Consider the following 24,607-nt stretch of genomic DNA (forward strand, 5'->3'; position numbering starts at 1 on the left):
GACTTAAATCCTAGAGTGAGTGCCCACATGTACTTTTGTTTACTGATTGCTCTGCGTCATTCAGCGACGATTCATTTAACTTATTATAGGCTAGGTAAAAGAGGGAACATCAGGTCATTTCTTTACATACTCAAAAAGGAGAGCATTTCTGCCAAAAGGTCGGTTTAAAGAGTTGAATCTATAAAACATACTGCGGACACACTCTAGATTAAGTTTAAAGTTCAAGTCCTCCTGAACCTTTGTCCACAGAGCTGCTGGGCGCCTCAGGAGTTAAAGAATAAAATGATAAATGCCCAATGACCGTTGTGTTGCTTGAGGAGTGTGCACTTTGTATCAAATCTATATTAAATTGTTTAACAAGTATCTCACCCAATGGCCATCCAGTGTTTAAATCAGGAAGCATTCAAATCCTCTTGATTTAAACACTTAATTCAGACAAACTCACATTGTGCATTTTTCATTTAAATACTAACATTATGGAGACTCTTCCATGTTACATATTATAAACAAAAAAACGATATGCCCAAACCAATCCTAAATCCTACATGACAGCGTCTCCTCCTTCTCTCTGATTGGCTACATGATACGTGTGTCATATTGATCCTTTTGCATTTCAATTTAAAAGCAGGGGTCAGGGTTTTGGGGTTTTAGAGTTAGTCAGATTCAAACTTGCCAGAACAGGATGAGATAAATGAACCCTGGCAGCGACTGGGGCTGTTAACACCTGTTTGTCTTTCCGCAGGTTCAAGGACACGCAGTTTGCCTCTGCAGCTACGCACTGTGTCTGTCTGTTTACCAACCAGTTTCATCTGGATGTCAGTCACAGCAGGCAGGATCATTTGGATATTTCCAGTCTTGAACTTGTTTCGCTCGGTTAAGAGACTGTGGAGTGTGCATATTGTGTTATATAAGGATTTACATGTCAATTAAGAGTAGATAATCCACACTGCCTGTCCCCAACATTACTGGAGATTTATAGCCATCACTGTTATTTTCTGAGTTTTACAAACTTTTTCGCTACAGCTGGCTTTCTGTGTTAAGAGCTATTTCTATTGTGTGTTCAGTATTTATCTACATTTTGTCTGTTACAGGGTGGAATTTTGTAGTTATAGAAACATTGAAATTACCAATATTTCTCATACAGAGTTTTTGAAGTGAAAACAAAGAGTCGAATGCTGCCTGTCGAATTGAACTTGGACAATTATTAATGTTGCACTCCCTGTCCTTTCTCTCTTACTGCCCACCTTGCTCTCTGATTGGTTTCATTTGCACAGTAAGAGTTTAACAGGTCAACCAATGTCTGAAAACGAGAACTCCATACAGGAGGTGGGGTGCAAATCTTCAGCTGTGATTGGCTGCTGGTCCCGCACTGTCCCCATTAGAGCACCATCGGTCCAAGGAGAGGCTGTTATGTATTTGTGTGTATGTTTGCATGTGTGTGTGATAAGAATATCAGCTGGTATAATCAGACCAGGCCGAGACCTAACTGAAACTTACATATTGATCATTGTGATGTGTGAAATGTGCCTATAGCCTTCACAAATGGCCGACACTTTGTTATAAAGTTGTTTTTTTGGGGGGGGGGGACCATTGTATAGTTGATGGAAGGAAATGCTTTTCAACTACAAAAACAAGCATGTAGGCAAGAAGGCAGACCCTTTCACACACACCGCCCAGCATGTGTCCGAGGATAGCAACAGCTGGGCTCCTGGAGTCAGAGGGTCAATCTTTCCCTTCTCTATTCCACCCGTTTTGGACCCTCAGCACATTCCCCACTGCCACCAATGAGGGAAATATTACCACAATACCATTCCAGCAATGCACTTTTGTCTCACTCACACACACACACGCACGCACGCACGCACGCACGCACGCACGCACGCACGCACGCACGCACGCACGCACGCACGCACGCACGCACGCACGCACACACACACACACACACACACACACACACACACACACACACACACACACACACACACACACACACTTTTCACCTTGGACCCCCTTTACACTGCACTGGGGTGGACTTGTTGGCTCCTCTTACAAAGAGGATCTGGCTGTGGTTGTAAAAAGGGTAATAAAATAGAGACAGGATGTTTTTGAAGATTAACTTGATATGAAGGAGTTTACCATTCAGAAATGTTCCTGAGATGATGTTTTTAATAATAAAATGTTATTGATAATTACATTTTCGTTAATTATAGTCAAGTCAGACACATTTCTGATAATTGAGCAATCAATATAGTCATAAAAAGAAAGAAAAAAGCAGCTTTGTTGAGTATTTGATGCTGAACTAGTGGTGTTAGATAGCAAAATGGATATATTTTTGGTCCAGGGCAGGGATTGAGTGAAAGAACGCATTTAAAAAAAAAAAATGTGTGTGGTTTCATCGGTAATGAAAATAACTGTTTGCCTCTATCGAATTCAGCCACTGAGTATATTGGGTGTAATTGCTCTGTAATGTCACTGACCTCCTGCAGGGGACGGTGTTGCTCTAAGCCATGTCAGCTGGTGAGTCTCAGGAACTTTGCAGCAACTTTGGTACTGACCAGAAAAGTTAATTATTACAAATCTTACAAACATATTTGTTATTCTCTCAATCAGCACATGTATTTCAGCGGTAAACATAAGACCTTAACTTGGTGTTTATTAATTAAACTTATATGTTAACATCTTGAACATAATGAAGGTGACATTGCACCACACTGAACCTGGTACTGAGGATTCAGATTAACGTGAGCCTTGTTTCACAACATTCTTTGAGGAATTCCCTCCATGTTACGTTCACATAACCAAAGCTTTTCACCGGGATTGGATTTATCTGAGTTTAGAGGGTTTAAGGGGCTGGTTGCAAACTTCAGATTCCCCTCCACATTAGCAGCGAGGCACAGTCTGGTGAGTATCACATTTTTGGTTGAGCTATTGTTATTTAACTAAAGTTTAATTGTAGGCCATTAGAAACTCTATTATGAAATCTAGTTGGTATTTTTCTTTTGGTAACATGTTTAGGGCTACAACTATTTAATCAAACTGCAGATTCGTCTTTGGATTCATTAGTTAATCATTGGGTCTATAAAATGTTAGAAAATAGTTCCTCAAAGTCAAAGGTGATGTTTTTAAAAACCCATAGATATTCAATGTGACTTTTTATGTGGGTTAGGGTTAACCAACTATTCTATAAATCCATTGATCTTTGCAGCTCTTTATTTCTTGATCATCAAGTAGAACAATTAGATAAAAATATGAACAAAGCATGCACCTGCTTTGCTTTGTAAAGAGATAAATAACCATGCTTAAGTCATCTAGTACATTTTTTTTGTTGACATGTTCTCTTTGTAGGGGGGCTGTGGAGCGAGTTTAGGGTCATGGCGAGCCTGACCACGGTCCTGAAGGCGGTGGGCCTGTTTGTTGTAGAGCTCATCAGCTCCGTCACAGACTTGTTCCAGACCAAACCAGCATGGGCCAACCTAAAAGTGCTGGAGGACACAGAACTGAAGTCCACTGGGGGCAGTGAGTGCAAAAGCAGAGTCAAACAGAAACTATTTACTTGTACATATGCTGCATCTTTGCACTACAAAGCTGCACATTTTAGCATACAACTCCCTCTTTGTGTTGCTATTCTTCTATCGCAGCTCATGATGAAACCCTGGGGAAACCAAATAAGAGTGCATTTTGTACTAAAAGACTGTAACAACTTGATTGTACTAACTGCTTTAACAATCTGAACTTCTTATTATGAGGATAGAATGAAACAAACCTGCTGTCTTCACAAACAACACTTAAGACAAAGACTTCTCAAAATATAACTTTCGAGATATGTCTTATCTTTTGAAATTATGATTTCCTGAGATATCCCTTATGAAAAAAAGTCAGTATAATTTAGATTCAAATATACTTTTTTGTCTTTTCAGTCCATGAGCGACACAGGGCCAAATCTCTGTGGGAGAAGACCGGAGCTGTAGTCATGGTTGTACGGCGACCCGGATGATTATTGTGCAGAGAGGTACGAAATAATTTGCCTGTTAGATATCAGTAGTCTGTAATGAATAAGTGATTCATTCATTCAATTTTTGTTCTATCTGTCCTTTCCTCTAGGAAGCTGCTGAGCTGTCCTCTCTGACGTCCCAGCTGCAGGACCTTGAAGTCCCTCTGTTTGCCGTGGTAAAAGAAAACATTGGCAAAGAGCTGGATTGCTTCAAGAAGTCCTTCACTGGGAAAGTTTACGTGGATCTGCAGGTCTGCTTTTACACACGGCTCTGAGATAATAGGTGAAACACTAAGGGTTACGTAAATTAAGACAATAAGCTACTTTTCTTTTATTCTCATAGAGAAACTTCTACGGGCCTCAACAGAGGTCGATGTTTCTCTCCATGTTCCTGCGTGTTGGCGTGTGGATGAACATTTGGAGGGCCTACAGGAGGGGCTTCAGGGGAAACATAAGAGGTGAAGGACTCATCCTGGGTGGAGTCTTTGTCATTGGGCCTGGAGATCAGGTAAGCAGTCATTTACAGAATTCATATTCTTTATTAGGTTTTGAATGGGTAAATATTAGTTTTTCTTCTCCTGACAGGGTATTCTACTTGAGCACCGCGAGAAGGAGTTTGGAGATAAAGTACATTTGCTGGCAGTGCTCACAACAGCCCGCAAAATGCAAGACGTCTTGGCAAGATAGGCTTTGAATATGTGGATGAATGGACTGATTGTTGGTGAGCCCTTATGTAATAATGGTTGTTACATGTGGCCATTTGCATGTCTATAACCCAGGAGTTTTAACTACAAAAAAGCCTCTAACATGCTGCTCTGTTGGCATGGTATATTTAATTGCATTGCCTTTGCTGAAAAGCTAGGAAGTTAAATAACTGTATTTAAAATGTGCGACTTTAACTGTTTATTGACCCACTGTCTGCAGCTATTGTCTTGTTTATGTGAAGATATTTTGTGTGTTTTAATGACGATCTGTTTCTAAACTCTGCTGAGAGAACAGCTCTGATGTTCACACATATCCTCCACATTTAAAAAGACAGTCTTTGCCTGACATAATGGAGATCGAACCTTTGGAGTGATTGAACACATTTTATGTTTACCATGAAATAAAAATACCTAACCAGTCATGTTACTGTCTGCGTGTCGTGTTTTACCTCGTCTTCTTCTTTTGCTGGGTGCCGTTTATTTTATTGATGCTTATATTTCTGCTAAGCAATCCTATCTTGTATAAGAAACTGTTTCAAAACAGGAAGCTAACAGGACCGTGACCTCTCTCTCTCATGTTAAAAGATCCATTCAATGTGAAATCATGAACCCCTAACTCTCTTTATTATTTCCGACATCCACCCCACAAGCCTGTCTGATGTTTCCCAAACTTTTCAATGTATTGTTTAGTCCACAGAAGCGGTGGAATAAATAGCAGAATTTTCGGAAAACGACTATATTAATAATATGTGGTATTGATTTAGAGTCACTGTGATGGACGCTATTACAACATTGAAATGATCTTTTACTAAAATATTTATGTTTAATCAAAACATGACTTATCTAAAAAGTTGTGCCACACAAGACACTTTAACTATACGTGCTTGCATAATATTCACTTAAATGAGAATGTTAGCAGGGAAGTAATGAAAATAGCATTGGTTTTGTGAGCTTCAAACTGAAATGTATTGCTAGTTCCTATGTGAAACCTTGTGGTAAAAACAAAAGCGATGGCAGGATGTGACTGCAGACAACTCAGAAATATATCCAATATCCAGAGGTGAAAGAAGTACTTGTACTTAAGTAAAAGTAGAAGTAACAGAGTGTAGGAGACTCTGTAACAAGTACAAGTCCTGCATTAAAAATGTTACTCAAGTAATAGTACAAAAGTACTGGCATCAAAATATACATTTACCAAAAGTAAAAGTAACCTACTCATTATGCAGATCGGTCACATTTCAGACTTATATATGTTTTGATTATAATTATTGATGCATTAAAGTAGTATGTTAACATTGTAATTAAGTAGGCTACATACTTGAGTACATCTACCTACAGTAGTTACTTTACACAACTGCAAATATCGAAACTAAAACTCACATAATCACAATTTATTCTTCCGACTAACCGTAGGCTTCAACACATCTTGTGATCTGAATGAAAATACCTTACACTTGACAGGGCTGATTATTTCCATCACTTGTTCCCCACAATCATCAATGCCAAGTGCCTTAGTCAAAGATGAACTCTCGCCAGCCATCTTGCTCGATTAGTTTCCCCTGGTTCGTGGATCGTTTAGCACGCCTGCGCATAGATCTGTTGTTTACTGAACGCTCCGTTGAGAGAGGCTTGTAGCTTCATTGATTCGGGTGAGTGTGCATTATTATGAAACTACTCTTATAACTTGATATAACGCTGGCAGCATAAGATGCACCTGATTAAGGAAGATCTGCTAGTTTCAGACTCAGTGTATCAAAGGCTAAACTGGAAGCCAACCGCTATTTCATCGTCTCTCGTCACCGTGCCAACAGTAACTATAGCCACAGGAACTTTGTAGGCCACTGCAAGTATGTATTCATTATGAAACTATCATCAACATGACATCTCAGGAATGGTGAAATATTTCAATCCTATTCGGTTACAATTGAGTTTGAATTTCTAGAACCATCAGGTAATGTCATTGAATACACATTGCTAATATGAAGGTCATTTTCTGTCCTGTTTGTCATCCTGCAGGCTGGACAGGTTTAAGTGACTTAATCTAGTCTAGTGACGCATCGTAGGTGTAGCAACGTAAATAAAAACGACAAGTACATTTCCTGCTTTCAGAATGTGTTAATTACAAACTATCGTATTAAGCCTGAACAAACAAATACTACTAGACTAGGCCTAATGTTAAAAATAACAACACATTAATGACCAATAGAGTTGGGTATTTTGGACAATTATGTGTTGGGCTTTTTTAAACGAGGCAGCATTGTTCAGCTTTTGATGAACATAAGTAAAGCAAGCATCAGATAAAGACTGATGGTGAATTAATTTTTTGAAGTCCCTTATCTTTCAAGGCCAAATGATTATTATTATTATTATAGATAAGGGTTATATGGTAAAAAAATTCGAAAAAAGTTAATTATTAAAAGTAAAGTTCATTATGCAGAATGTTCCTCTTCAGATTTATATATTTTTAAAGGTTATCATATTGTTGTAACCAGATGTGGGAAGTAACTAAGTAGGCTACATTTACTCAAGTACTGCAATTAAGTACAATTTTAAGATACTTGTACTTTACTTGAGTATTTCCATTTTATGCTACTTTGTACTTCTATCCTACAATTTAGAGGTCAATTGTGTACTTTTACTCCATTACATTCATTTTGTGTCTTTAGTTACTTTAAAGATTTGGTTTAATAATGTGAAATATAATCAACACTTAAATAAGACTTTAGTAACACCTGGAGTAAATTCACAAGCTACCATGCAGTATACAAAGTCATTACAATTAGCTGCACCTTTACCAGCTTTGATAACACTTTAATGCATCAATAATTATAATGAAAACATATAATATGTATTATTCTGAAATGAACTAATCTGCATAATAAGTGCTTTTACTTTTGGTACTTTAATTATATTTTTATGCTAATACTTTTGTACTTTTACTTGAGTAATATTTTTAATGCAGGACTTTTACTTGTAATAAATCATGGTGGCATTAACCGCCTTGAAACCTCCTCTTACCCTGCTTTCTGCAGAGTCAGGAATCTAAACTTCCTGTAGTTGCAGGCGTGGGCATCTATTGGCTGCTGCTGTTATCATATTTTCAGCCCTTTGTCCTCAGTGTTGTTACGTTTCAAAGCACAAATTCATTCACTACTTGAAACTGGATGAGCTCAATACCAGGAGAATAAGTTGTCCTTCTCACTTTGGAAATGGAGACACGTTAGTATATTCATTTCTTCTGTTTTCAATTAATTAAGGACAAAATATAGATGTTATACTACTCATGTTTTTTTGTGTAAATCTGCAATAGTGGTCATATTTTAATATCTGTGCATTCATTTTTCATTGTTGCGCACTGTAAACCGACTTATATTTTTGTATTAACTGTCATTTATGTCTTGACGTTATATGCACAAACGTATAGCGTAGGGTGCAAAAATAGAAAGTTTGAAAATAGAGAATTCTCAATCCCAGAAGATGAATAAGATAAGAGTAACACCTTTTATATATTCATGCTTTCATCGTTAGTTTTTATTTGCAGGTTTACATTCTTATTTTAAGCATATAGATAAAACTTGGCTCAATGGTTTAGTGGTCGGTGTAACGTTTTATCTGGGCAGTCTTATCATGAAGAAATATGCAAGGTATTTCTCTCTTTAATCTGTGAAATCAGATGCAGGCTCTTGGAGAGTCGTGCTTCAGGTGCGCTGGATTGTATTGTCTGTAACAATATGTGGCGGCACTCACAAGTACTTTACATTTATTAGAAAAGACTTGTGTTTCTTTCTTTCAGTGAAATCTTGAGGGTGTTTGTAGTCAGAGACTTTTTCCTCGGGCCCGATGCTGGCTCTGTCCAGGTGTCCGGCAGCTTTGAGGTCCCTGCGCTGCTCTGCCCTCTCTCTGGGGGCCACGACCATGAGCAGCCAGCCCTCCACCACAGCCAGACCCCCGTCTCTAAGAACCCAGACAGCTCTGTTTCACCAAAGTGAAGCCAAAGCCAGTCCTGACACAAACAAGCCCTCTTCAGGCAAGGACATATTTGACTGCCTACACAGCTAGCTCTTCCTATAACCCAAACTTTAAGCATGTTGTCGAAACAAAGCTGTGACCTGAGCACAGCTTTGTTCTCTGTGAGCTCTGTGACCCCCCGCCCTTTTGAGTTACTCTTGAAGTTGTTATGAAAGTAGACATAATATATATGTACTGCTTTAATCTTTGAAGCATTGTCCAAGGTTTTTGGAAAGATTACTAAATTTGGAGTTTTAGGATATTTTAGGACTAGTGAAGATTCATCCAAAGTTGATAGATAGCTTTTTTACTTTGAAAAAAAGTAATGAAAAAAACACTTATAAGTTATTATATTCACAATAATTTTTGATAATTATTAATTGAGAAAATAATCTGGAGAGTAATGAATTATGCCTGACATTACACTGAAGGATTTCCTAACGGAAAAATAACAATTTAAAATATAATTGAAAGCCCACTCATCAAGAACCACACAAGCTGCTGTAAAAAATATAATTTATAGACTTGTTATGTCGTCATGTTGAAAAGCATCTCATCTCCTTTGTATGTGCAATACTTAAAGTCCTTATCTTGCGTAATTTACTGTAGCTGAAAGATCATAGAACTGTTTCAAAATGCATTAACTTGTTGGGTCTTATTCCAGTAACACGTGATATAGATCGAATATCGTTTCCTATTTGCTGTAAATCACTTGTTAATATCGGGAAAATGGGTCAAATTCAGAACTATCCAGAAAAGTCTGGATTCAATCTTGCCGCTGCTTGGTGCTGTGTCGTGACGTCACGTGTGGTTCCGCGAATCCTGGTGAGTTCAGCCCGTCCCAGCATCACACAGTGTAGCATTGCTGGTATAGCCGCATGTCAACTTTGTGTATCAGTGTTTATCTCCGAGTTTGTCTTGTTTTTTCCGGATCATGGTGAAGAGGTGTGTCGTTGGCGGGTGTAGCAACACCAATCGGGATGGTTTTACCGTTCATTTGTTCATTTGTTTGACTCGAGCTGGTGCTGGCGAGGGCGGAGTGACTTCCATGTTTTCAGCTGAGGCCGGTGGTGCACATTCGCGTTTTGCTGGCTCGAACCTATACGGTTCTAGGCCTCTTATTTCTGGTGTAAAAGGCGGCAGAGATCGTTCAGATTCATCGTCACTGCTCGCATCGTCCACACCAAATAATTGTTCTGTCAAATTGTGCCAAATACCCGCGCTATTAGCTTTTTCTGATGCGTAAACATCAACAATATTTGACGCCATTTTTCGTTGTGAACTCTCGCTGGCTGCGCGCATTGGCTGTCGATCCGGACGGCAGCAGGGAGCCAGACAGCGGCAGCCGGGAACCACACGTGACGTCACGAAATGGCCTGCTTCCAGAAGCAAAGTTTTTTTATTGGACCTAATATTTTTCCTTTTTTTACATATTATTCAGTATGAAATAAAGAAACATAAATTGACTATCTGTTGCATACACCCCCCACAAATCAACTGCCAAAAAAAGTTTTTAATGTAAGATAAGGACTTTAATCTCATTGGATGAGCTTTAGATAAGAGTAAAGTCAGAAGAGGCTTTGCTGGTAAAAGGCACCACATGCTCTCGTTCTACACTATGCTGAAACTCAAGACTGCAAGCTGCAAGCTAGGTCTTGTTGAACTCTTGTCCTCAGGGAGTTCTGAGAAGGAGGGAACGTGGTAATATCTAAAAGTCGGCACATCTGGCGCCTCAGGTCTGCAAAAACTGTATAATCGACATGCAGAATGTTTCTTCTTTCATAATGATCATGTCAAACTTGTGACACGTTGCTCTCCTGGTGCCTGTTTGTGCTGCAGTGTCCTCTGTTTTCGGGCTGGAGGGGGATCTGTTCGGGATGGGAGTTTGGTCTTTGGGTCTGGGGGCTGTCGGAGCTGCGCTCGCTGGGATCTTTCTGGCCAACACTGATATGTGTCTGCCTAAAGTTTCACAGGCATCGATGGAGCACCTTGAAGAGGCTGACCTGCGCTCCACCATAGATGGTAGGAAGGCTTTCTGATTTGCTCTATGTAATAATGTTACAACCAATACGCTTGTTTTTAAAACCAGCTGTTGTTAAACCCATTGAAGGAGAATTAACATTACATCATCAGAATCAGACATTTCCAGTTTTCTGCATTGCACATGCTCTGAATGAGGTTTTGTGCAACATTTAATGCAAAGCCGCTTTCTCAAATCTGCCGGCCTACAGATTATATCGCTGTGAAGGTCTTTGTCTGAAGCCGAAGGGCTAGTAACTGTTATTAACACATATAGATTTTCTGTGCCACCATGGACAATTAGTCTTTTCTCTGTTTGAAGGCTGCATCTTTTCTCTTCTTGTGCTTGAGACACGTGAGATTGGATACTTTGTTTTAGGAACAGTTTCTTCTTGTTTTATCTTCAGATAATAATGTCATCAAAGCAAAGAGCCTGTGGGACAAGAACGGGGCTGTGGTCATGGCCGTCCGACGTCCTGGATGATTTTTGTGCAGAGAGGTGATATCAAATGTTTCTGAATGACACAGGAGGGGGTGCTGAGTTTGTACAGTTTATAAGAATGATATCTTACTTTCTGTTCTAATTTCTCTCTCTCTGTAGGAGGCCTCTGAGCTGTCCTCTCTGAAGTCCCAGCTGGAAGAGCTCGGAGTCCCTCTGGTCGCTGTCGTGAAGGAGAACATCGGCACAGAGATCCAGGACTTCAAAGCGCACTTCGCTGGGGAAATCTACATCGATGAAAAGGTAAGCAGTGATAGAAAACATCACCTGTTCCAGAGCCACTGTTAGTCCTCACCTTCCTGTCAGTCCATCTAAACTACTTTGCACTTAAAATAGTCTTATTCCTTATTTCGATCTTTTATTTTCATTACAGACTTTGTTAGCTAAGCCATTGACATCCACCCTTTGATGGGGAATAGTCTATTAATCATTAGTTATCTGAAATAAAAGTACATGTTGAGAACTAGTTAGAGATCTCTTTGCATAACTGTATTCATCTGCCAGGGGCAAGTTGAGAGTTAACGAATGATAAAGCCATTTTAATTTCGTCACATCACAGGAAATCCTGTATGATAATGAACTTGATCAGGCCGACAGAAAGTTATTTTTGTGATTGCAGCAACACTTCTACGGCCCGCTGCAGAGGAAGATGGGGGGTCTGGGCTTCATTCGCCTCGGGGTGTGGCAGAACTTCATCCGGGCATGGAGGTCTGGTTACCAGGGCAACATGCACGGAGAGGGCTTCATCCTGGGGGGAGTGTTTGTCATCGGAGCAGGAGACCAGGTGGGTGTAGCAGACATGTGGACCACAAAGGGAGATTTGAAATAAAACGGTATTTTATTTTAAATGCTTGTTGTGTCTGCAGGGGATTCTCCTGGAACACCGGGAGAAGGAGTTTGGCAACAAAGTGGACACTGCAGATGTTCTGGAGGCTGTTAAGAAAATTGTGCCAGTTAAATAAGTCATTTTTTAAACATTAAACACAGGTGTTTTTAGATCAAAACTAGAAATAACAATTCGTCCATCACTGAAATACTGATAATATCACGACATTTAAGTTTGTGGTGTATAAAGTCACAATATATTTCTTCCTTTGCACATTCATTTACTGTTTACTGTTGGTTACGAAAGCAAAGCTGTGAAATTCAGGGCAATATTATCACTTATTATTCTTGTTCATCCCTGCGGACACCTAGAAGAAGGTGCGACGGGTATTAAAAACAGGTAGTAAGGGACTTAAAGGCAGCATTTTCATTCAGGTAAATCAGCCACTTAAAGACACTTGAAATCTTCCTTTTAGAGAACCACACACATCAAAGTAAGGCTGCGTTGCATTTGATTAGTTATTCTATTAGCTGCCTGTTAGCGGTACATTTCTAACAATGTTCCTGTGTGTCACTTTCTCTGTTTGCTTCTCCTGGTCAGGCGCCACAACAGGCCTCTAGCATGGCGGACAGGTGTGTGTGCAGCCTGTGTGTGTGATAATGACAATCTGTCTCCAAACTCAACATAGAGAGGAGCAGGTTTGATGCTCAAACACACACCGGCTCAGCCATTGGCGCCATGTTGAGGAGTGTTTGTGCTGCCTGGAGCGTGTGTGTGTGACAGAGAGTGTGAAATTAAACTCCAGAAAATGAAAATAATAAATAAAGAAGACCTCATCACAATATTTCACCTGTGCCCCCTGTGTGTTTCATTATTTTAATATTTAAAATGAATGTTTGGGCAACGCATGACCAACTTACGTATATGTTAGTAAAACTTTCTTCGAACTCTAGTAAATATATTTTGAATGTAACATTTGGACAATGAAAACGCAGATAATTAGATTTTCTGGCAGGTATATTTAAATGTGTGTTAATTTACTGTATACCAGAGACACTTGTTTGCTGTTATAAATTAGAACACTGTGTGTGATACTCTGCATCCACCATTGGTTTACTTTTTCAGATATTAGAAATGTGCATTTTGAAAAATAATTTGACTACAGTTTATTCAGATTTGAGATTGTTCTAAATGAAAGCCTTCCTACTTATTGTACATTAGATACCAGTCTGACTTATATATCTTATCACATCTATCTATTATTCATTAACATACACACTCCCTTGTTCCAAAGTTTGATGATCCTGTTGCTTATTAATCAATCTTGTGTGTTTTCCTGTAGCACTAAATATACAGTGAAACAACTTCAATTAAGAAAAACACCAGTTTGTTCACATCCTTCTGGTAAATACATGTAATAGTTATATTATAAAATATTAGTCCCAAACAGAATATCTACATACTATTCTAAAAACCAAGGCTTATTTTCTGTTATGTTAGTAAACATTCACCAGTAATCAACGTCAAATTATTTTATCCTCAGCAATCTCAACCGAGGCAAGATTGTACTTAGACTTGTAATCATGTTTGTATGTCAAGGGCTTGGGGGGGGGGGGGGGGTGTGTGTGTGTGTGTGTGTGTGTGTGTGTGTGTGTGTAGCCAAAACATACTGTACCAAATCAGATGACTGTCTCAGTGTAATCTTATTGTTTTATACTTGACTGGTATTTGAACAAACAAACAAACCTTTTGATCCAAACTGGGTGTTCCACTCTTTACTTTTCTGTTTCCCCACAAGCAGGATAACATTAAAGAACATTTGTAATAATACAATGTTTAATAAAGTCAAATCAGCAGACAGGTTTGGACTTTTAACGTTGTATGTTTTATTCTATTGCTCTGAGTAAAATACATTCCACATCATGGAAATATATATTTCAACACAATAGAAAATAGAGAGAAAGCACGGCACCAATACTGACAGGACTACATGTGGAAGTTTATGTACATGAAACAACCAAAACATTCAAGGAGTGTAACAATAACAGATTGTCTTTCCATCGAGCCTTCAGTATGCAAAGATTCAACATTTTCTTCATGGCAAACACAACCAAAGTTATAAATGAGTGGCTTTTCAACCAGTGGGACAATATTAACTTGTGCTATCTTGTTTGTTATTAGATTTTATTGTAATGGCTGTAACATCGATGCCAAAAACAGGACTTTTAGCTAAAATGTGTGTTGGCATTTATTTTAGATGCTATTTGTTAACGTTGCTATGTTTTTGAAAGATTTGGTGGGTTACACTGATCAAGTTGAGGACCCTTTCTAAAAAGAAATAAAATGGAAAACATGTTTTTGCAGCAGAAAGTCTGGCAAAAGGTGCGTAAGTTAAAGCTGAAACATAAATATTCAAAGCTACACCTTTCTGCTCCTCATTCCTCCACAATCCATACCCGTCTCATCTTTGGCTAGATCCATTAGTGCGACACGTTACGGTGGTACGATACAGGCCGAAGCTGAGATGTTTACAAATGTATTTAAATGGTAAAAACCTTCAGTTTTGTTCTTGACACTTTCGTGGCATAATTCAAAGAAAAGAAAAGCACAAGCTAAAGCTACTTGGTTATGAGCAATGAAATCTGCCAGACAATGACAGAATGACTAATTAGCAGTAACCGTAGTTCATTCTACATTGTCCAGCACCATTATCAAATACAATCAACATTAAACATTTTAAATAGCAATACAAATCCTAGCACCTCAAGCAGCACCGCAAAGGATATAGTGCAGTTTCACCCTCCGCAGGAAAACAGCCCAAACAGAACACACAACTTTCTCTTAGTGATGCAGCCATGGGATCGAAGATTTGAATACAGTAGTGAATGTAACTCTGAAACAATGTCCGCAAGTGCGTGCGATCATGTCTCAGTGTTACAGAAACAGTTATCTATTATCTGGGGGAATGAGTGTTTGTTTTTGAATGAAAATGGAGAGTTCAAAGAAACATTTTCTTTTTCAAATTAGACATCCATCTTTTCAAAATAATACAATAATTCTCCTAAAGAAGTGAGGAGTCATATCAAGACGGTATTTCAGGATAGGGTCTGTGGGTTTATAAAATGATCTGATAGCACTTTGGGATTAAACCCTCTGAATTGTAGGATCACATATAAACACAATCATTGTGCGGATGCTTCACCACAATCAGTTGACTTTAAATACACCACACCTTTTTAGAAACCAGTGACTACAGGTGCTTAATAGAGGTGAATTTACGTGTGGAAAGGCTTGTACAATCTTCATGTTGGGTATAGTTTTACCCAAAACATCACTTTACATTAACATTGAATCATAGTTTTAAATCTGTGACTGTATACACGGTATCAAGTTAATTCCCACTAGAGGAGCGCCCCTCTAATCTGAAAACTCATAAGCCCTAAAAGGTGCACTCGCTCTAATGAGTTTGCAGCAAACCCCTCTCTCTGTTCTCCGTTAATACGAGCAGCTGACATTGTTTCCGATGCATATGTGTTGCCATCTGGTGGATTCACTAACAGAGGCTCACCTTAAAGTTAAAATCTCATATTCCTCGTGCATATGTGCTCCATATATTGTACATCATATATATATATATATATTTAGAAATATATCTAAAAAAAAATGTATTTTTGCATAATCCAACAGACGACACTGGGATACATTCATGTGATATCTACTCACGTACACCATCACTATCTCACCACACAGTTCAACTCAGCCTATCTATCCACTGCAACAAAGCAACAACAAACACTGTGCTCCGTATTTTGATTTTGTCCAGCAACAACAACAACAGCCATTTCCATTTGGTACATTGGGTCATCAATGGCTCCAGTGCTAACAACAGTTTTGCACATGGCTGGCTAGCGGTTGCACATATAAAACCTGCATCACCGAAGAAGGAACTGAAATGAAAGAGCTTCCTCCAACCTGCTCACTCAACGCTTCAGTTCCAGTGTGGCCGAAACAGCAGAACATTGTTGTCTCTTTTCTGCATGTGGCTGTGCGTAGAACACACAAGTCACATAATTTCATCTTAGCAACAACATGTAGACACGTTACAAACAATATTCCTCCACCTGACACAAGCACCACCACCTACAACAATAACATATTTCATTAATATAACTCTAAAGATAGCAATGGCACTAGTTTAAAAAGTGATCTCAAACAACAGAAGGCTGTCACTGCCATGGCAACTGTTCATTTACGTTGATAAGAAGCACACGCACTAAAGGTTTCACTGATGCCCTCTACGGCTGTGCTTCGAGGGCTTTTGCAATATCATTTCAATTGTTCTTCTCTCACCTGATTACCTGGTCTATGATCACAAAGGGGTATAAGTACACTTAAAGGAGAAATGAAGAGTAAGCTGCTCCGGTTAACAAGGAGTACAACAAAAAGACTATTCAGAGCTAATAAACATCATTTTTTCTAGTATGGCCACATGGATGAACTACAAGGTGGAAATTCATTGGTGGCAAGAATCTATACATACTAGTCAGTGTAGTATACTATTTTCAAAAACTGAAAATTAGAAAATAATTGGAAAGTGGATAACTAAATGTAGGGAGACGAACCAAACGCCTATATAAGCACAACCATTTAGCAAAGTACTTCAAAACATGGACCAATCTAAATGCAACATATACATATTGGTGAGTGAAAAACAAATCAGTAACTTGATGAACTGACCCCCTAAAAGGCAGTTTTGACCAGAGGAAGGAAGGAAGACAGAAAACACACCACAATACAATCAAAACTGTTCATGATTTCATTTGGAAGGAGTGTCATCTATGTACAGAGCAATGTGAGTGTTGTTTTTTTTTTATCTTCAGTTATTCTCAACGCCTTAACCCTGCAATGTCAAACTTGGAGCAGCTGTGTCAAATTCCAAAGATTGTACATACAAAAAACTAAAAAGGAACATAAATACATTTTGTTTTACCTTCCCACTTGTGCTCTTGGGATAACAGACGTGTGTGTAAATGTGTATGTGTGTGTGTGTGTGTGTGTGTGTGTGTGTGTGTGTGTGTGTGTGTGTGTGTGTGTGTGTGTGTGTGTGTGTGTGTGTGTGTGTGTGTGTGTGTGTGTGTGTGTGTGTGTCTGCAGTGTGTGGAGATGTATTGTGAGATCCTACAGGCCCTTGTTGAAGAAAACGGTGGTGGTCTTGGGACTGGTCTCTCGTATCCTCTCCTGCAGTTCTGGTTCCAGCCCGCTCACACTCATAGAGCTACAATGAGATGGTTCAACATGATTTAAAGTCCTTCGACACGTAAGATAACACAGCTTGTACATGCATAATCTCCTTGATGTGGGTGCTTACCTTTTCTGTGGGAAGAGGGCGCAGCACAGAGGAGTTGCAAACACCAGGCTGAAAACAAGACACGGGAAGGACGTGTTTAGTCAGTGTGACTTGCATATTTGAAAGTACAGAGAATAGAGTCCATCAAAAATGACATCATAAATAATATATATGTAATTGACTTACCATAGACCGACGAGCCCAACCTGGATTGGAGCGTTTAGAAGTGGGAACCGCTGCAGGGAGAGTACAGATGTTTAGAGAAGATTGCAGTGAATCAGACAACTTGAACATTTGATATGTTTGACTACATGGACATAAGCATTCATGTAACAAGTGGAATGCGACATGACTCTTTTCAGCCTCACAAAAACAACAGCAGATCCAGGACATCCACTTACTAAAAAACAACAAAGGTCTAAAAAAAGTCATGCATGCTTACCTTCATGAAAGCTTTCTTCTCCAGGGAATTCATAATAACAGGGGGAATGGCTGTAGAAAAAAAGAAAAGAACATTGGTTGATTCATAATCCAACAAATTGACCCTGCAGTTATGAAAGTTGTTCAATAATAATATATCTTATAGCATACATAACACCTGACGTGGAAACGTTACTTGTGGATAGGGCAATAGAGTTACCAGAAATGCATTTATTAATTATAATAAAAACGTAGCTCAAGCATTTCTGCAACTTGATTTGAAGCGTGTGTGTGTGAGAGGGGCAGCACCGTGTGTGTGTGTGTGTGTGTGTGTGTGTGTGTGTGTGTGTGTGTGTGTGTGTGTGTGTGTGTGTGTGTGTGTGTGTGTGTGTGTGTGTGTGTGTTTGTCGCTTTGTGCAGGACTGCACACACAGCATTTGTATAATGTGTCCCGCGTCCCACAAATTGATACGTCATGCATTTCAGTGACAGTTGCGCAGAAAGGCCGGCTCGGTTCGTTGACGGCCGGCACCGCCCTTTATATTTTTTCAGCGGCACCATGTAAGTTGCACTGACAGGTGACAGAGGTCCACAGTGTAGCCATAAGAGGCTTCTCAATACTCTAATTTCCCCTCCTCGACTCCTCTGTCCTCCGGTAGTGACCCGGAAATGGATTTCAGCGCGCCATGTTGAAGGACATCTCATTTCTCTAATGGCGCATTTCCACCGCAGTCCTAGCTTGGCCTCGCTCGGTTTGGTTAGGCCTTATTAGGCCCGGCTCACTTTAATGCTGCGCTTCCATTACAGTTTAGGAGCTGGGGCAGTATCTATAACACCGTTTAGGCGGAGCCATGACATCATCTTATCTTCAATGAGCACCCGTGAGCACCCCAGAAAAAACAACATCAGCCGTTAGCTGTTTGCACTCAAGCTCCTCATATCTGTTCAGAAACTAGACAGAAGTTAAACAAGTACAAACCACAGACTGCCTGTGTCATGGCGAATACAGTCGCTGGTTTGTTTATGTCTGTAGGCCGTTGTGAGTCTGGACGGTCGGAGCATATAGCCTATATTGCGTTAGCTTAGCCGATCTCCATTTAGACAACAAATCAAATCAAGTTTTATTTATATAGCACATTTTAAAACGATTTTTGGTCGAGCCAAAGAGCTGTACATATAATAAAAATACCCTACAGTAAAGACACTATACAGCAAATACAACAGCACAGTTTGTGCAGAATATCAGTATGACAATACGACACCCTCTGTCCTTAGACCCTCACATCGTACAATGAAAAACTTCCGGAGAAAACCCACAGTTTAAAGGGAAAAATGGGAGAAACCTCAGGGAGAGCAACAGAGGAGGGATCGCTCTCCCAGAACGGACAGACGTGCAATAGATGCCGTGTGTAAATTGAAAAGATAATACATTTTATAGCATATAGACCAAATGTTAGGAAATGCATGTGTCTGTAATAAGAAGATCACGCATTTCTCCTGCCGTCTGTCTGCAGACTTGTCAAAGCATTAATTCATGGTTTCTACTAACCGGTATCAGTATGTTGTTACTTCGGCATCATTTTGAAACGTGTATTACAATTAAATCACGGTCAAATATGTTCATCTTGTTGTAGTTGTAGCCCCCTTGACAGCGATTCTCTCTAGTTTAGCAAACTCAGCCCGACCAGCCTAGTTGTTGGCCTCGATAGAACCACGATTTAGTCGGGCCAGAAAAAAGGTGAAGAAGTAGCCCCGGGCCAAAACTAGGCCAAGTGGAAGCGCAACCAAAAACGGGCCCCGCACGGCTCGGCACGCTTAAAGCGAGCGCCGCGCTGCAGTGGAAACGCTCCATAAATGCACATCGAGGACCGAGCTTCGAGCATCGAGGAGGCTCTCAGTTAGTTCGTTCTTTGGCACAAATCACACCTCATAGCCTCACTATAGTGTATCAATAAATTAAGTTAATTTATATAGCCCAATATCACACATTTTACATTTGTCTGAGGGGACAGTTTAAACAGAATATGAATACGACACCCTCTGTCCTTGGACCCTCACATGGGGGGAAATGGAAGAAACCTTGGGAAGCAACAGAGGAGGGGATCCCTCTCCCACGAGACAGACGTGCAATAGATGTTGTGTCAATCATGTTTTAGATCCACAAGTAGGTTCATGACCAGCCAAACAGGAGACATAATGTTGACTTTACCCATTGCTGGCACTGCCATGCCGATCCTTGACACCACCACCTGCATGATGGCCTGCTTGGCGGCATTGGGGGACTCTCCTAACCTGTTCCCATTCTCATCCATCACAGGGATACCGAACTTCAACTCCCTGGAAGAAAACAGAAGTCATATTGAGCAGTTGCAGCGGCTCCTAAAAGCTCCTGCTGCCCTGAGGGAACAGACCAGAGGTCTTTGGCTTTACATTTGGAGATCTCACCTCTGCCTCATGAAGGGGATGTTGATGCAGTTAGCAGCAGCAACCGCAGCGAAGGGGACAAACCGGCTGGCGATCGGAGGGAGACGCTGCAGAGGCAGGAACAGAAACACATTCAGACAACTGATCCCTGCACAAACATCCGTTATACGAGTGACTTTGATATATTTGATCTGTTGATTCTCTTGAACTACAGGCATTACCGAAGCTAGAGTTTTGAATCCCAAAGCAGTGACTACAGCTCCGGTAGTAGCGCTGATGTAGGCCACACCAAGCTGACTGTGGAGAGACAGATAAGATCCAGATCAGAGATAAATCACCCACTTCCTTTTTCAACACATCATAAATAGGTCTGTGAATCGACTGACACATCTCCAAAGTAGAGTCGCCTCAGTAAGTGTGCAAGTTCATGCTAGGCTTGAATATGCAAAGGTCAAATAAATTCCCCAGAAAAAATGATAATGCAGAGGATGACACTTTAACATGTATCCTAAATGACATGCTTAACACATGAATATGTATTTGCATGTTCTGAAGGCAACCCTCTATTCTTCATACATGCATGCATTTGATGTATTTCTGCAGAGCATGAAGGATGCAGTTTGTGGCACAATGACAAGAGTATGCAAGTGCATTTTGACTTGGCACCACGTCAGCGCGGGTGCATGGTGACATGGGGGTGAACATGCTAAACAGTGGAACGTAATACCGCTGTGAGGGAAGGGGAGAGGGCAGCGGCTCCCACAGCCTCCTTACAGACACTACTTTAGAGGGAGGACAGGAATGATCTAGACTGAGAGAAGTCCTCCCTACTTCACGCTCATTGGTGCGTCTCCGCTGCGGTTGGTGTAGTTGACGACGGCGTTGAAGGACTGGTTGACCCACTGCCAGAACACCACTGCCGGAGTAGTCCTGTAAACAAGAAGAGACGACAAGTGTGTTTGAGGAAGTGACATTTCACACAAAACTACACTTTGGGCTCCGCAGCAGAAGAAGAGTTTGATTTCAACTTAAATACTGTCTTTGTAGAAAATACAGGCAAAAATATCTGACCGTCTACCATTTTTGGTTGCAACTAAGGGTTACTTCAAGAATAGTTTGCGATTATTTCTATTTTGTAACTAAGGGTTACTTCAAGAATAGTTTGCGATTATTTCTATTTTGTCGACCAATCGATAGTCACCTTTTGTGTGTGTGGTTCTCAAATCCCCACAGTGGAAAGAATGTAGGTCATTTACTATAAGTAGCAAACTGCATGTTTTCTCAATGATAACTTATTTCGGTCTTCAACTAGGAATTATTTACATCAGTCAAACTAACAGTTTTGTGCTGGTATGCATGAGATAAAGATCAAGACACGTGTTAATGGAGCATGGTTAACCACAACAACACGTGTCCAGACATGGGGGTTCTCTACTTCTTGTTAGGTTTTGTGTCACGAGGCACAAGTTCCTCTGATTTGGTCTTCTTAATAAGTGTTGTGTATTATTTCATGAATACACTGGCCATGAATTAACTCGACTACTTGCGGTGCGCTTTGTTACTTGTTACTAAAGCCACTATTTATAACATTTAAATGTCAGACTTTGGCGCCCTCAAGTTGCAGTATGCTAGAATTAAATCTGGAATGACTTTATATGAATAATGAATACATTCAATAATAATTAAATACAGAAAAAACTATATATTATTGTAATAACAGGCTGGTTATTTATATTATGTGTTTTCAACATTACAACTTGACTCCACAGTCCTCTCAGCTGCCCAATATGTATTCATAAGTGTTCAGCAGTGAGAGTGATATTTTGTATTCTTTAAGAGGATTTTCCCTCGGTGCAGGGATTAAAATCTCTACTTTATGAAGTGCTGTTAGCTGTATTAACATTACTTTGGTTTCACATGGAAACTGTATTAAATGTATTAAGTATTTCCTCAATATATATATTTCTTCCATTTTCAAAATGCTGTTGTGATGAAGATATTTTCAGTTATTTAGAATACATTGAATTGTGTATTGAACTCTCTGCTTTACCTGTAGAAGGTGAGCATGGAGCCGGTGATGGACATGTTCACTGGCACCTGAGCGGACATCCGGCCAATCACAAACATCTTCTCCCCGGTGTCGGGGTGGAAGGCGGAGTCGTAGATGTACTTGGCTCTCCAGAGTTCATCCTCTGTCAGGCCAGGCTTTACCACCCCGGATCTGAAAAAGTCAATACAGAGTATTATTTAGTATTTTGCACATAAAGCATCGGTCATTACACAAACACAGCATTTTCTTCCTGCATTGAAAAACAAAGGTACAACATAAAACAACAAGCATGAACCCCCACATCACAAATAGACTTGTACATGTACAGTATAGAGAAAAAAATGAATAACAGTGTTTAGTATTTTTACTAATTAGAATATGATTTGAATGGTTGTTACATAGGATTCTTTTATTTCACTCCTACTCTACCCTTATATCTTATTACCATCTACCTGTAGTTCTCCATGGTCAATCTGGCGTCCTCCAGAGTGTCCGAGGACAGCAGGACATTCCTGGGATCTGTCACCATGAAGAAGTGCTTGGCGCGCCCCATGAACGTGCCCTGGTCCCATCTTGGCTCCTTGATGTTTATGTTGAGGGATAGATCTTCAGACATCTTGTCTCTCTTTAATTATTAACAGACATGTGAATTAGTATTCATTCATACCATGATGTTACACATCTATACTGGTTTCACAGGTAGCTAGGTCTAACATTTTGAGAGTAATTCAGAGGAACAATTATTGCCATACAGGGTTTCCAGTTATGCCCTGAACTTCACAGGCTGGTCATGCTTTTAATGATGACACCCAGCCCCACAGGTGAAATCATCATTCAAATAAACAACAACCTTGGATGGAGTTCAGTCTCCTCCACCTCATACTATTAATAACTCTTCTAGGATGCAGCGTTGCATTGAGCTGAAGCCCCCTCCCCCATCACTGAACACAACATACATTTCTGAGCAAATGACCCCAAACTGACTATTCAACCAGGCGTACCTGCTGTAAGACTTGTTCTCCCTCTCAACACATTTAAAATGTAAAAGGATATTTGCTACAATTGCTGTTGTCACTGTGTTAAAGGGGGGCTTTTGTCATGGATGATAGGTTCTTTAAAAGCATGTACCAGGTTCAGGCTTGTCTCAAACATATTCTGGCTGTTAGGGTCTACACTGAAAAACAAACTGTGCTGGAAATTTAGGTTAGCACTTATGGTGTTTGTATGTGTTTGACAAACCAATATTTAGGTCTACAACTAAGAATGTTTTAATTATCGACATTAATCTGCCAACTATTACCTTGATTAGTTGAGAAATGTCATCAAAGTGTTAAAAGAAAATATGCCACACAAGTTTCTTAAGCTGATTGTGTGAGGAGAGATGGTACTATTAGACGACCAATCAATGTTTGCTTTAAATATACAACACAAATTCAAAACAGCTCTAACTTTACACATTTTCACCAAGTGCACAGGAGACACTCCTCTGGCTGAACGCTTACACTAAACTAGTACAGGAATGTACTGTATGTGCTCATTTTGCAGCAGCCCTACAGCTTTAAGCAGATGACCGTCTTTAAAAACATCTGCAATATGCAAATGGGTTTTATAAAAAGACACTTCCATAATACACAAAACTGATATGGTGGATTATAGAGACAAAATGGTACTGAACACACTAAAAAGTCCTGGTTGTGTTTCTGCCATGGTTTGTCCTTACAAATACAATGTAACCTTTCAGCATAAACGCCTAACTAGAAACACATGTATTGCGTCACACTGTGAGGAGATGATGAAAGGAATATTGTGACCGATTCACTGACAGATGGGATTGGGGAAGTCACGACACGATGCCGGTTGGAGCCTTGCTAAAAAGCTAGCAAGGTACCTGATAATACCATTGAAACTCACATAGAGGAGTACGGAAATATCCACTCAAAATCAAATCCCTAGAATATCAAATTGTAGGTTAAAGGGTATTAAACAGGGCCTTCTCAAGGCATCAAAACAAACCATTTCTGTGCTCTCATGGTAAACTAACGTCAAGCTAGCCAGGTAGTTTACAAGCTAACTCATATGCTAACACTTTGAGGAGCGTAACAAGGACAAACAGCGAGTCGAAGTGAACGGTGACTTATCCGTATTGAGATTTAAATGTATTAAAGATGTTAATGCAGGCAATACTGAGACGTACCTGGTTTACAGTCGTTGTTTTGTGAAAATGTATGACCTCTCAATAACAAAGCTCCACCGGGTGGACCTGTGCTGCTTTCAAGTACATTAAAAAGTATCGTAAAACACAGCTTCACCCAAAATGAG

At 39.9% G+C, this 24,607-nt stretch overlaps 2 protein-coding genes and 1 pseudogene across 7 annotated transcripts; 2 read left to right on the forward strand and 1 right to left on the reverse strand.

Moving 5' to 3' along the window:
- Window positions 1-1,711: 1,711 nt before the first annotated feature.
- Window positions 1,712-5,137, forward strand: LOC307045225 (peroxiredoxin-like 2A; annotated as a pseudogene). Its single transcript, XR_013810680.1, has 6 exons — window positions 1,712-2,080; window positions 3,346-3,516; window positions 3,918-4,009; window positions 4,102-4,242; window positions 4,335-4,499; window positions 4,577-5,137. The product of XR_013810680.1 is annotated as a peroxiredoxin-like 2A (transcript).
- Window positions 5,138-6,244: 1,107 nt separating this feature from the next.
- LOC307043672 (peroxiredoxin-like 2A) lies at window positions 6,245-12,891 on the forward strand. 5 transcript variants are annotated; one of them, XM_079688318.1, is made up of 7 exons: window positions 6,272-6,344; window positions 8,489-8,722; window positions 10,543-10,725; window positions 11,130-11,221; window positions 11,324-11,464; window positions 11,841-12,005; window positions 12,088-12,891. In XM_079688318.1, exons 2-7 carry the CDS (start codon window positions 8,536-8,538, stop codon window positions 12,181-12,183), a joined length of 864 nt encoding a protein of 287 aa, XP_079544444.1. In that variant the 5' UTR covers window positions 6,272-6,344; window positions 8,489-8,535; the 3' UTR covers window positions 12,184-12,891. The 5 variants fall into 5 exon arrangements, with proteins under 5 accessions (XP_079544447.1, XP_079544444.1, XP_079544446.1 ...); XM_079688317.1 differs by lacking the exon at window positions 6,272-6,344 and adding an exon at window positions 7,791-7,914; XM_079688321.1 differs by lacking the exon at window positions 8,489-8,722 and having other exon boundaries at window positions 6,245-6,344.
- A 1,018-nt stretch (window positions 12,892-13,909) lies between these two features.
- On the reverse strand, window positions 13,910-24,564 carry sfxn3 (sideroflexin 3). The gene is made up of 11 exons (XM_079688316.1): window positions 24,483-24,564; window positions 22,741-22,913; window positions 22,289-22,459; window positions 21,070-21,168; window positions 20,460-20,535; window positions 20,260-20,345; window positions 20,024-20,151; window positions 17,837-17,886; window positions 17,581-17,630; window positions 17,416-17,463; window positions 13,910-17,322 (listed from the first exon to the last, which is right to left on the reverse strand). The coding sequence occupies exons 2-11, from the start codon at window positions 22,902-22,904 to the stop codon at window positions 17,226-17,228; spliced, it is 969 nt and encodes a 322-aa protein (XP_079544442.1). The 5' UTR covers window positions 22,905-22,913; window positions 24,483-24,564; the 3' UTR covers window positions 13,910-17,225.
- Window positions 24,565-24,607: the final 43 nt, after the last annotated feature.

This window comes from Notothenia rossii (genome assembly GCF_949606895.1).
Source record: "Notothenia rossii genome assembly, chromosome: 6".
Lineage (NCBI taxonomy): Eukaryota > Metazoa > Chordata > Actinopteri > Perciformes > Nototheniidae > Notothenia > Notothenia rossii.